Raw genomic sequence first — 13184 nt, forward strand, 5'->3', positions numbered from 1 at the left:
TTGTTCGCAAAATCACACCTATATCTGTTTTACGTTCTTAATCGCGTGTGTGATATAAGCATTCGCTTTATCGGTTTATTTATGAATACCACGGAATTGTATATCGTGCTTGGTCCCATGTCCATAGTTTTCAGTTGCTTTAGTAATTTTTTTAATATAACCATGCAATTTCAATTAATTTATTTCAACACAAATAATTGGACTCCCTGCGTAAGAAACTACCACAGACAGCTTGATAGTGCCTATGATTCATAAAATGTGACGCCGAAAAGAATCCTTCTGCATGAAAATCACCAGAGTGCAGCCAATTGTCGACGGCGCATAGGGAGTTACTTTCAGTAGATGGCGACGTCAAAATGTGCAAAGAGCATCGTTTCAAATCAGTGAACAGCTTTCTACACAGGTCCATTGGGTGGCGCCTGGCGTTCGACTTCAGCCAAACTTATCGGAAATCATTTCTTTTGCGCTCTTCAATTTCATTCGGCAAATTTTACGGAAGATGAATATCAGACTTTATTTGAAGCCTGGCATTCACTTATATTACCATTCTCATACCCTGAGAACGTCGTAAGCAAATGTCCAAATGACAAAAAGTTTATTTCATAAGGCCAATATTTTGAAATGCTGTAAATGAGTACTTTAGTTAAAGGAATTTTATAGTCAGCATAGGCTGGTCTATCAAAATATTTGTCGAGAGCTTAATTTCTTTAAATAAAACAGGCCGAGACAATATCACTTTTTTATATTATCTACGTGATTATATTAAACTCGTCTAGTCATTATAAAATACATTTCCAGTCTCGAAGTTAGAAAAGGTTGGTGTACGGAAACCAAACATCGAACAGTAAACTTGTCAGTTCATCTGTTCTTGGTGATTCAGCAGATTGTTAATCATGTTGTCGACCTGATTTTTCACTAAGCACTCATGCAATATAGTCTATTGCAATATAAGATGATCAGTTTAATATCTGACTTGAGCGCGAGCTATCTACTTCCGTACCGCTCGGTGCACGCACAGCCAAAGCACGGCGGCAGGCAACGAGCGCACTGTGCAGGCGGAGCTTGTCCTGCTCTTTATTTTTTTTTCTTGAAATTAGTGTCCGCGGGTACGGCCGTGGACAATGGTACCCCTCCCTGTGCATCAGCGCAGTTGTTTCACCGCCGAACCTGGCCGAAATTAATGATGGACGGAAGCAGACGCATATAGTGTTCGTAAAAAAAGATCGCAATTTAGGCTCGAAACCACTTCGTGGTTTGCCAAGTGGCTCAATACTATTGTTTCATTCGCTGTGTGCTACTAGAAAGAAATTCATATCGCAAAATTATTGGAAAGTGGCATGAAACAGCATCACAATCGTGTGCACGTTGAAACCGAAACCGACCAAATTGAAGCAACCTAATGGCGCCGAGTGCGCCAGCGCCCTCTACCCGCCCGTCAGGGAACTACTGTAATGAAAAGGTCTATACTGCACACGTCGAATGCGTTCGGTCGCGAACGGCAAACGCCGGACACCTGACCGAGCGGAGCCAGGGGAAGGGAGGGGGGGGGGGGGGGGGAGGAGGGAAAGGGAACGCGGTGCAACGTGGAGGTGGCCATATTAAAACCGCTTACGTTGCCAGCATAGGTTTTGCAGCAAAAAAGTTGCTGCCATATACGGCGAACTGAGTTTTACTTTTTTTTTTGTTCTGGAAAGAGAATGTATTGTTGTGTTACATAAGTCCTCCTGCATACAGAAAACGTAGTTTAATTGTATTTATCTTGTTTAGTTGGTTTGAAGCCATAAAAACGGGTTTTCGACGGCTTATTGCTTCCATCATTTTGGAGTACGCAAGGCAGCTATCTCGCTGCTCTAGTTTCGGTTACAGAATCAAGGCAAAACACTCGTAGTTCTCGCCCTAAGTACACGTTGGACATCCTCTACAGTTTAACACCGGATAAATGGATGAACAAGAATTTACATTTACTTCACAGGTCACGTTCTCACCGCTTCCTCACCGTCGAGCAGCCGCATCAGCTGGCGGCAAGCCGCGGATGAAAGGCTTCTGCATCAACAGCCCAAATGCACTTATACTTCGTTTCAGCTTCGGTCCAGACTCAGCCGATGCTACAAGCGCGAGCGTATGGCCCAGAACAGTGCTTGCACTGCACGAGCGCGCGTGCTTGGCAGGGATGCTGAAAGCCCGGAGCTCGCGCTTGTAGCTCTGGCTGCGTCTGGACCGAAGCTGAAACGAAGTATAGTGCCGATGCGGGCTTCTGTCAACCGGGAGGCCAGCACAAACCGTGACCGCTCCAGCTCTTCGTCATGACACGGTGTTGCAGAAAGCAGGGTGAAATACAACTACACGGTCCACCGCATCAAGCGCACTGTTATCGTAATTCTTGGCTTTTGATTGCGGCTTTGTTGATCATTTTTTTCGTTTTGCTGGAAAGACGCAAACGACGGGCATAACAAAGTCGTTTGCATATTCTGCATACCTCGCAAAAGCACTTACCCAGCCACCTTGCGAAAAGCGCGAAACACGGAGTCCGCACAGTCCTGATTTCCCCTGTCTTTTACCTGCTTTAGAGCAACATGCTAGTAGGTATGTCTACTGAAGCTGAAACTTGAGGAAAGTGCCAGAGAGAAAAGAGACAAAGTTGGGAAAGCTTGCTCGCTCACCCCAATTTCTCAACTATCGAGTGATTTTACCATAATAAGTTCACTAGCACCCCTTCCCAAAATAAAGAAAAAGCACTTTGTTCAGTAAAACGATGGTCTCAGTTCATACATATGTGGGCAGGTAGGAAATATCGCCCTAATTTATTCACACCGCATGATGAGCGCAACGAACTCACATGATCGAGATTTACAGGAAAATATCGTGTTAAGTTTTTCTGAAATTTTGTATAACCGGTTGGCTCCAACGAAACGGTACGAACGGCGCATATGCTCCCGCAGGAGATTTGCGCATGCGCAGTTCGTACCGGAGAGCCCGTCGTATTGTATCTAAAGAGGAAAACCGGTTCTCTAAAACTCATTATTTTTTAATAAGATAACGGTTAGCACGGAAACGTTTGCGCCCGGTCCAGACCGCTGGCGCTACATTTCGGAGGAGACTTTGCGTTTGAGAAACGTTGCTTATTTTTTTCACTGAAAACAAACAAACAAACAAACAAATACTACATTTGTTTTCAAGGGGACACGCTGTGCATATGGCCGCCACTGAAAACGGGACGCATGGTTCCCTGGACGAGGCTTGTGCGCACACATCACTTGGTGAATATATAGAGCTTCTTGATAGAGTTTGGATATATGGACACCTTCCCTTTATTGACAATAACAAGTGTGCAGTCTCCAGTGAGCACCGTTCAGTTAACAACTTTTTCTTGGGACGGTCGATAAGAGTACTATAAAACTCCGTAAATAGCACCCGAAATCGGAAACCCTGTTACAACACGTTGTTTGAATCTTCTCAAACACTTTAAGGACGTCTAGACGTATGTTTAGATTTTGATTAGATCGACGTAAAAATGTCGTGATTTTCAAGCTTGATTTCAATATGCTTGTGAGAATAATCTGTCCTGTGATATCCAATAGGCTTTTCTTGCTGGAACTTAGATTTATATTTTTTTATTAATCTGTACTATGTTATTGAATTATCCAGCTTCGTTCACTTCATTCATCTCAATACCAAAAAAGAAAACTAGCTTTTGACCACATTACACGGAAATCTTTTAAAATATCACTACTCTATTTAATTTTTAAAAAAAGTGTAAGTAGTCTTTTTTAATTTTAGACAAAACACAATTTATATATAACGTTTGCAAATGACCATGTGCATCAGCATTTGAGGTACAGAAGCAGAACAGTTTTGAGTGAATTAGTTTCATATTTCGTTTTATGACCCGTAATATGGTGCCCTAGAAAGATCGTTGTTCAATGCCAACTTGGACTAGAAGTAGACTAGTTTGTAAAATCGCAGAGTCATGAATGAACACATCATAGATTGCATGAAACACTGGTGGCGTTTAAAGAGATGGTTTTAATGAAGTGTTCTTTCTAACTCAACTAATCATAAATAAATAAATAAATAAATATCTGTCAATGTTACGCATAAATTGTGTCCGTCTGCTTGTGTGGATGTTATTAGGAAAACTTAAACAAGTTTTGTCTAAAAGCTTGGCAACCTGTAAGATCGTGAAAGATGAAATTGATTTGACGTGCGATACACTCGTTATGTAATATTTTAAATACATTGGACTTGATACATTAAGAAGACTAGAGCGTTTTTATGTCTGGCAATCGCAAAACAATTTATATGACTAGCTTGTTCACAAAATTGCAATAAAGTAAGTCCTTAATTCAAGCAACCTATTATTCAGAAGAGTCGGTGTTTCTTTGTTTTGGCAATCTTAAGAACACGAGGAATTAAAGAAATAAAACCCTTAATGGTGATGAATGATTAGATAAAATCAGATCAAATATTTTTTTTTGGCATGCAGGCTAAAGAGGAATAATCTTTTTTTTTTTTCAAAGTATTGAGGGTTTCGGTGTCCACACGCCCGCGCAGGAAACACGACACATTTCGAAGGCTGAATCTTTGGACGCCGGAACTAAAATATATCGGAGGACATAATGGCTTAGACTTGACAAGTGATGATATCTTCGGACACAACTCCCTAAAACCTCAATAGGTTCGTCTTTGCACTCAGTGAATACCAAGATACGCGCAGTACGTGTAGCCAGGAAATCACGCTCATTTTGTAAAACTCGCGGTAACACTGGAATGAAGTTCGGTGTATAAAGATAGATGTATACAGCAGGTCACAACGAGGATCTCCTCCACGCTCATCTCCAGCAACAGGCACATGCATGTTATGCTTCTCACAATCACCCCAAGAGTGTCTGAGGCGATGAACGGCATTCGTTGAAAGCAATGTCTCCTCATACGGTCGTTTGCACAAAAACTCACGCACCAGTTGATATCGTCTTCTCCAGCAGGTCGCTGTTGCGCCGCTTAGAGAGGAAGCCAACGCACTGCGGACATTGCTCGTAGTTGCCGCGAAGGGTGTTTAGTGGCATTCTGTCATGGGGCTTATGAGAACCCTTGCGACTTACTTTACAATATACGAGAGCCCACGAGACTTAGTTTACAGTACGAGAAGAAGGCGGATTCTTAATATCTTTGATGCCACTGTGAGGTTTCGGTCAGTCCTGGACAGGTGACAGCAGCTACACCAAGAGGACGTCCTGGTACCAGTGATGGACGGTGTCTGCTTCCGTGTCTTCAGCACAGGGATGCCACTCACGTGAATCGAGGCACTTAAACACATTTCCACAAAGGAACAATGGGCGCAGCTGTGGTACCTAGAGGATACAGTCCGGCGTGCTGCGCTCCCTGAGGGTAATGATGGGAGCCGATCGGTAGCCGTTCGCACCTGTTCTAGAGTCCTTCTTGAGTTCCCGCAAGAGGCTCTTCTTGCATTCCTGGAACAAGCTGAGACAGCTGTTGTAGTTCTGCTGAACCGCGGGCCTCTTGCGGCTTCGAGACGCCTGTCCTTCCACTTCGGGGTCGGACTCGCTTCCTAGGAGGAGGCTGACGTCGTGGTAGCAACGGCAGCACTCGCCGTCGACGCCGCGACAGTTGTGGCAGGGTTCTTCCAGGTAGCCGTGACGTCGTTCACGGCAGGACCCGTTGCGACGGCCGCGGACGTTGTCACGGCCTATGGGCTGGAGCAGCGGGAACAAAGGCTCAGGGTCGGCGAGCGTCGGAACTTGGAGTCTGGAAGTGGAACGATGCGACGACGAAGAAACCGGAGTTTGGGGCGAGTTGTGTTGATCCGAGCCACACTGGTCGTTCGCAAGGACGCCTGGGTCCGGGAGAGGAATTTGCTCGGGAGTATTTTCTTTGCCCAGAAGCCAGAATGTCCGCATGTCCCCCTTTCCCTAGAATAAGACAATAATTTTGCGATGTTAATCGTTCATAAAGTAGTGTACTGGCAGGTTTTGTTTAGATAATTTGATAAACATTCCTTTTTTTTTTGTTTTTGTTTTTTTTTTGCCGTTAAGTGTGTATTAGAACTTTCTGAGGGTGTTTCACACGACACGATGTGACACGACATTCGTTGTACCCGGGGCGGCAGTCTGGCGTAATTTTGCTGATATAACATGCACTATAGAAGAACATGGACCCCGCATTTAGAGCCATGTGCACATTCAAATGTACACTGTAGAACCTAAGGATGATTCCTGTGTTTGATACGGGGCCTTGCTCCTTGCGAACTCGACAAGCATCGTAGAGGAGTGTGATCGTGGAATGACCACCACATAGCGTAGATTCAAAAACCGAAGTCAGCAGGCACAGTGCACTGGCTAAATTGCTCACTCATAGCGTGTACCAGAGTCGTGACACCTGGAAGGGAGACCAACGTCTCGCTGCCTAGACGTTCGATAACTAATTTGTCAATACTATTAAAACTGGCTCGGTGCGCTCTTCATAGCATGCTCGCGCCACAACATACTGTCATTCTTGCGTGAGCTTCAGAAGATTCAAGTGTCAGAGGACTACAATCATACCTTTATAGGCGTAAGTCCCCTTTCACATAGTCTGTAGCCTCCAAGTTTTTCCAGGATATTTTTGCAGGCTTCACTCACGTGGATCTTGAGGGCTAAAAGAAAGCAGAAAAAACCTCGTAAAGTAGCAATTTTGTAAGAACTTACCTTGTTAGTATTGGATAGGATTAATGCGTTGCTTGCTATTAATGTTAAAACTACGGGAAAGTGCAAAAAAAAAAAAAAGAAGAGAAATATATGTTAGCTCCGTTTTTTTTTTTTTTTTTTTTGGCAGTATAAGCCTGTCTATTCAGCAGGTCTTTTAGACCACAAGACGCGTCCATTCAGAAACATGATCTTGATTATAGATCTGGAGACGAATAAACTTCATGTCTTAAAAGTTTTAACACACATTTTTATGCCAGCTCGCCGGTGAAATGATCATACTTTTATATTTATTTTGCATATGATTGTGTCAAAGTAGCCACACTGTAAGCATCGAGGTGTCGACAACACTGCCGGTTAAACTGAGCTTGTGTGCGTAGTTGGTTAGGAGCCAATATGACTTTCTAAATTGCGGTATTAAACCATTACTAGCGATTTCGTTCCTCACAAGACAACCTCAAACGGCAGTCAAAATGTGAAAATTTCGCGACGAGCACTTTTCCTGTAAACACTATAAATACTGCCCACTTTGTTTTTATTTCTCCAAATTCTCACCCTCTTTCAGTATTGGTCTTCCGATACTATATTCCAACAACATATTCTAGATAGCAATTCCACGGTGCTAGATATACTACGTCACCCACTGAAGGCCATGCTGAGGCACCGATTGGAAGCGACAGTTGCGTCAGTGTTCCGCTGGGGCACCTGATCAATCAGCCAGATCCAACGGTACTAGAGTAGCTCACTTGTGAAACTACTGCAAATGGGGGTACCCCCCCCCCCCCCCCCCCTCACTGCCTTCAGTTCGCCTACTATCCTTTGATGCGCCATCTAGATTTTCGTTTCGAAACTGTATGTTCCGTAGAGTGCGGTGAAACGCCATCTACCCGCTGCCCTTCAAAACATGTATTCCATAGAATGCACTGTAGTTAACATGGCAGCCATCCCCGAAACGGTGGCGCGTCGAACGACGGGAGGCGAGACGTGGATTGAGAGGTGGGGTACTGCTACTGGGATCATCGTCTATGGGTAGTAGTTCTCTCACTGGGCTGATCTAGTAACGTTGGTCAGAACGCGAGTTCCTGCCTTAATGCTAACGCTGCACGCATGTTTAATCGTTGCCCTGTTGGTGATTTGCAGAAGACTCAGAAAATCCAACACTACGCCTCTTCTAAAATTTGTTGCGAGCAATCGTTGCTCGGACATCGGGGAAATTGTGCTGACGTTGGGTTTGGGTGAGAAAAAGATGGGCAAGGGGCTTGCGTTTTTTTTTTTTCATCTTATGACCGAGCTCCCTTCTTTTTCTTCTTGAACTTTCCTCTTTCGCTACTTCGATACTTCCGTAATATGAGAAAAGTGCAGACCAGAAGCAAAGTGGAGCGAACGCTTTTAGAGCGCAGTTCTTAGGCATCCGTTTCCTCCGGCTTGAGCGGCGTCGCCGTCGGCGTAACCACGCGGTGCATTATGGGACGCGTGGCGTCACTGATGACGTCACTGATGACGTCATCAGTGACGATGGCAATGACGATGCCGATTACACCATCAGTGACGATGACGATGACGATGACGTCATGGTCACGTGACGCTACGGGGGTCACGTGACCCCCGAAAGGACATGTGACCCTCGTTCAGAGCCGTATATGGGGAGAGTTTGGTCAGTCTATGATCTCGCCGCCGTAACGCTCTCCTCCCGAGTGAGCCAATCAGCACGCGGCGCAGAGCGAGAGGCATGAGCGCATGCGCGTGAACTCATGGCTGCTCCCACCTGAGTGGGGAGGGCCGCCATCTTCGATCATTCTCCCGGCGGAATGCGTGGGATCGGCATCTAAATCTCGATTATTGCCTTTTCTATTGCTGGCTCTGGCAAGAAAACAACATTCTGTTATTCCTCGGTGGGTTAAAAAGCTAATAAATGAAGATTTTTTGGCGTATGGCCACACACTTTTATTCAGGCGAAAAAGAAGTCGGCCTGTAGCAGACGACGCGTAGCCTCAGCAGTGCTCTTCTCCGAACAGTCTCCAACAGCGTTGCTAAAAAATGGCGGTCGTCTCCTCTCTGCTCCATTCTTTCTCTCTCGCTCCTTCGGCGCTCTCCTCCTTTTCGTTAATTTTCTCCTCTCCGGCGCCTTCGTCACCACACCCACTGGCCAAACTCTCCCAATATACGGCTCTGCCCTCGTTAGGCGACGGCGACGCCACTCGGAGGGAGGAGTAGCAGGGAGGATGAGGAGAAGAGCAGGAGGGAGGAGGTGTATACCCTCCTCTCAGTACCCTTCCCTCCTCCTCCTCAAGAGCTGCGCTCTGATTCGGCGTTACATGGAGTTGTAAACGGTTTTCATTTTTTTTAAACAAATTATAAACGGAATAGAGTGGGTGTTCAACAAATTTCCCCGTCGACACGACAAGCGACAAACGAGCATGCACGTGGAGAGAAACTAAGTGCTGCTAGAAAATCAAAACCTGACAACTAAATATTTGTTTACGCATGCGAGCAAAGCTGAACGAATTTCAGTCTATTGGCGGACAGCTATAAATAGGACGCGTTATATAACAAATGCGTGAATAGGATAAGGTCGTTACAACAAATTCCGATATCGGAAACTGAACTGAATTTAGAGTAACCTTTTAATGAACAATATGTGGAAACTTTTAGAAAACTGCTGACAAATATAAGTGCCTGAGACGGGGCCTAACTGCTCCAGAAACATGCGAAACGTAACTAACCAGTATAGTCACCCTATGGCGATAAAGCCAGTGAGTGTCCGTCAATAAAACTATTTAAGACTCCATAACCATGTTGTAAAGATGAAAAAAAAAAACAAGGAAGATTTGGGCGCAGCATATACCTGCACGAAAACGAAAGTGTAAAACTTTGTAAAGTGTCTTTTCTGCATGGGTAAACAAGCTAAATGCAGACTACTGCACACTCGGCGCTGCAACTAAAATTCCCACAATTGCAGTTTAATTTCGACCGGCGTGCATTCATATGGTTACCACGGTGTGATTCACATTAAAGAGTTCGGTTAGCATTCAAATTCCAGTACCCAAACTGTGTCTGACGGCAGACGTATCAGACGCTTTTATGAAATGTGCAATTATTGTTATCCAAAACGTTTGTTCGAAAAACTATGACTTCGATACAATAAACTTATTCTTTATTTGGGTTTGATGAAGACAATGAAAGTCCAGAAACCTTGTATCTCCTGCTGTTTTGGTTCTTCAAAGTAGTTATTTTGTTATAAAAATACACTACTCTTTAACGTTCCTCAAATGTGTCGTTTTTCTGAATAACAAGAAAATCAAACACCGATTTATCGAAAATGTCTAAAATTGTTTTTGTTGCCTTTTAATGTGTGAGAGGGGAATAAACGTGTTTTTGAAAGTGAATGGAAGATTTACCCAGCTGCTGCGGTGTAGTCGCATGCTAAGAAATCACCGAGACTTGGGTTAATAAAATGACAAAAAATATAAATTATTTGTGTCATGCTGTCGTATTTAATAAATATTTTATTTCTTACCTTCGCCGGTCGATTCCATGCGGGAGGCGGTGTTGACAGTGTCTCCAAAGAGGCAAAACCGAGGCATCTTGAGCCCCACCACCCCGGCGACGCATGGACCTGGGAACAACACATTTCATAATCAGTGTGGAGCACGCGCAACGAGACACCATAATGACGTTGGTGAAAACTTACATGGGTCAGATGGCAATGGTTCTCGATCTTTTTACTAAATTCCCGATTACCAAAAGGCGTATTTTGCGTCTGTGTGTGTGTGTGTGTGTGTTTACACGTGATTCACGAGCTAGCATCTGAAGCATTTCTTTTTTTAAAGCAAACATTTACAAATTGTAGTTCGCGCCTGTATTTGTCATCACCTTATTTCAGTTTTCATAACTTTGAATCTTTCACAGTGACAAAGGAAACGTCCTCAGCGCGTGTAATTGCACTCCCGGTATGATCCTTCGTGCTTATACGTAATTTTGAATATAGAAAATGTATCTATAAAGCGTTCTCAAGAAAATGGCCGTGAGCGCGAGCTCATGTGAGATTAAGAAATTGTAGAGACATCTACACCTCCCGATAACGGTATGCAGGGGTGTCTGGCATATCTGGAGAGGACATTTGCTACGGTGTTGAGCACTCTAATTTTTTGTAGTATTTAAGGCGTGCTACAATGGACCAAGTGTTAGCTGCCATCGTTATAAGAAAAATAACAAAATGACAACCGGCCGGCGACGCTTAGGGGCTGAGTTAACATGGAAGCGACCAAAAATTATGGAATCTAGATTTGACGAAAATGGTTGGTCAGAAGAGAAAGAGAGAAGAGGAATGGGTGTGCCTGATTGGTCCCTTCTCGACCCGACCGCGATACGGTCGGATTTATATAACCTTTACCAAAATGAATGGTGTGCGGTGAGGTTGCTATAATCTGGCTTCACAGCAGTGGTTATTCCCTTCTGAATCGGCGCAATTGACGGAAGTGATGGGGGACCCCTTCTAAAGGGAGGGAAAGAGGGGATTGGACGATTACAATGACAAAAGGGCAAATGAAAGAAGCCAAATGCGTGCAAAATAACTTTGAAGTTTTGAAACAGAGCCCTACTCACTCAGTGCACATAGTTTGGTCGGTAGGACTTAATGAGACAACCAGCATCAATAAATGCAAGTTTTAGTAATTTTTTTCACTGGCGGTCTAAGGCTTCGGGGACCTCAAGAAGGCTTTCCATACCCCCTAAAGGTTCGTAAATCTCTATTTGAGAACCAAAAATCTAAGGCATGACAGCTTACCCTCATTATTGATATTTTGGTGAGCTCCTGTATCCTATAGAACAAATAGCAGATTATGGAGCAAGATAAGATAATCGAAATGGAAGCATAAAGTACTCATAAAGGGTTCTAGGAGGGGAGGTGCAACAACATGGGAGTGAGGCACGGAAGTTACCCTGGCTCTAACAAACTACAGTCAACCGTGTGCAGGAGTTCAGTATGCATAGGGTGACCAGACGTCCCGTTTTGGCCGGGACAGTCCCGTTTTTGAGGTCCACTTCTGCCGTCCCGTCTTTTTGTCCCAATAGAGAATCATGTCCCGTTTTCGCAGGAGTATATAGTTTCGAAATTGGCACTAAGCAAGTTGAAGCAATTCGAAACAATGCCTATTCGTTACAAGTATATTTTACAAAAATAACCGTATAGGTATACTTTAAGGTATTTTCCCAGGGAGTAAAATTTAGAATTGTTCTTGCCTACAAACACAATGTCTCTCGCGAAGACACGTCTATAGAAATCTCTCTCTCTCCCTCTCTTTCTCTCTCTCTATATATATGTGTATATTAGGGGTGTGCGAAAAGTGGTTCGAATCGAATAGCGCAGCGTAATTCCCAGCATCGACAGTGTAAAGAGAACCGGTAGGTCTCGGTTTCCCCTACCGCTGCGAAAGCTATACTAAATGACGCAGCGCTATTCAATTCGAACCAATCTTCGCACACCCCTAATATATATATATATATATATTAGGGGTGTGCGAATATATATATATATATATATAGTTACTGGCAGGGATGGGCAAAATACATGCAAATATGTATCGAAATACAAATACTAAATACTTCGTCAAAAATGTATTTAATTACAAATCTAATTACATTTCCAAAAAAGTATTTAAATACAAGATACAAATACAACCAAATGTATTTGGTCTCCTCCAAATACTTTTCCAAATACATTCCTCAAAATTTGCGTCAGCGACTTCAGGGCACCTGCCACGGGTTTCTGGGTATCTCATTTTAATTTTGCATCACACACTCGGGAGTTAGTGTGCGAGGCTCTAGTAACGTAATAGAAGTATAATCACAAAAAAATGTAATCAGCTTGGACGTAATAGGTGAAAAAAGTACAGAGCTTCAAGGAGCTTTTTTTTGTCGATTACATTTTGGTATAGACCAACAAAGCACCGAGACGACCAAGACGCGCAGCACTAGCTAGAGAATTTTTTATTGTTGCAACTCGCACCAGTTACGAAAATCTGGACGACCCGCGCATTTAGAATGTTCCAGGCAAAAATATGGAGGGAATTCAGGCTCGAAAGCATCACGAGTTGTTACAGGCACTTATTTAGCCAGTCTGCCTGTGAACGTCGATTTCGTCACTATTCTTGCCCTGGACTAGCACCGTAATCACAAAGTCACTAGACGCTTGTGCTTGATTGAGGGGCACTGCATTCGGTGCAGAACGTAGTTTTCTTCCTGCTCTGGACAGAGACAATTAATTTGAGGGATGTATTTTCGCCCACAAAATTGTATTTAATTACAATTGTTTTTGAAATACCTACGTTTTAGTATTTAAATTCACACGTCAAATACATTACCCAATTTGTAATTAAATACAAATGCAAAATATACAAAGTTTTTGAAATACGTATTTCAAATACTTGTATTTGAAATACTGCCCATCCCTGGTTACTGGATATAGCACAGATATAGAATCATGTA

General features: G+C 43.6%; 1 protein-coding gene across 1 annotated transcript in view; it reads right to left on the bottom strand.

Annotated features, from left to right (window-relative positions):
* Positions 1-3277: 3277 nt before the first annotated feature.
* Positions 3278-13184, bottom strand: part of LOC8035418 (guanylate cyclase 32E-like) — a 191897-nt gene continuing 181990 nt past the window's right edge. Inside the window, exons 21-23 of the mRNA XM_040216864.2 lie at positions 10216-10314; positions 6558-6649; positions 3278-5927 (exon numbers count right to left, since the gene is read on the bottom strand). Coding sequence (XP_040072798.1) covers positions 5349-5927; positions 6558-6649; positions 10216-10314 — 770 coding nt within the window. The 3' untranslated portion in view covers positions 3278-5348. The remainder of the gene's footprint in view (positions 5928-6557; positions 6650-10215; positions 10315-13184) is intronic.

Source organism: Ixodes scapularis, unplaced genomic scaffold, assembly GCF_016920785.2.
Source record: "Ixodes scapularis isolate PalLabHiFi unplaced genomic scaffold, ASM1692078v2 PGA_scaffold6__148_contigs__length_123643588, whole genome shotgun sequence".
In the NCBI taxonomy this organism is placed as follows: domain Eukaryota; kingdom Metazoa; phylum Arthropoda; class Arachnida; order Ixodida; family Ixodidae; genus Ixodes; species Ixodes scapularis.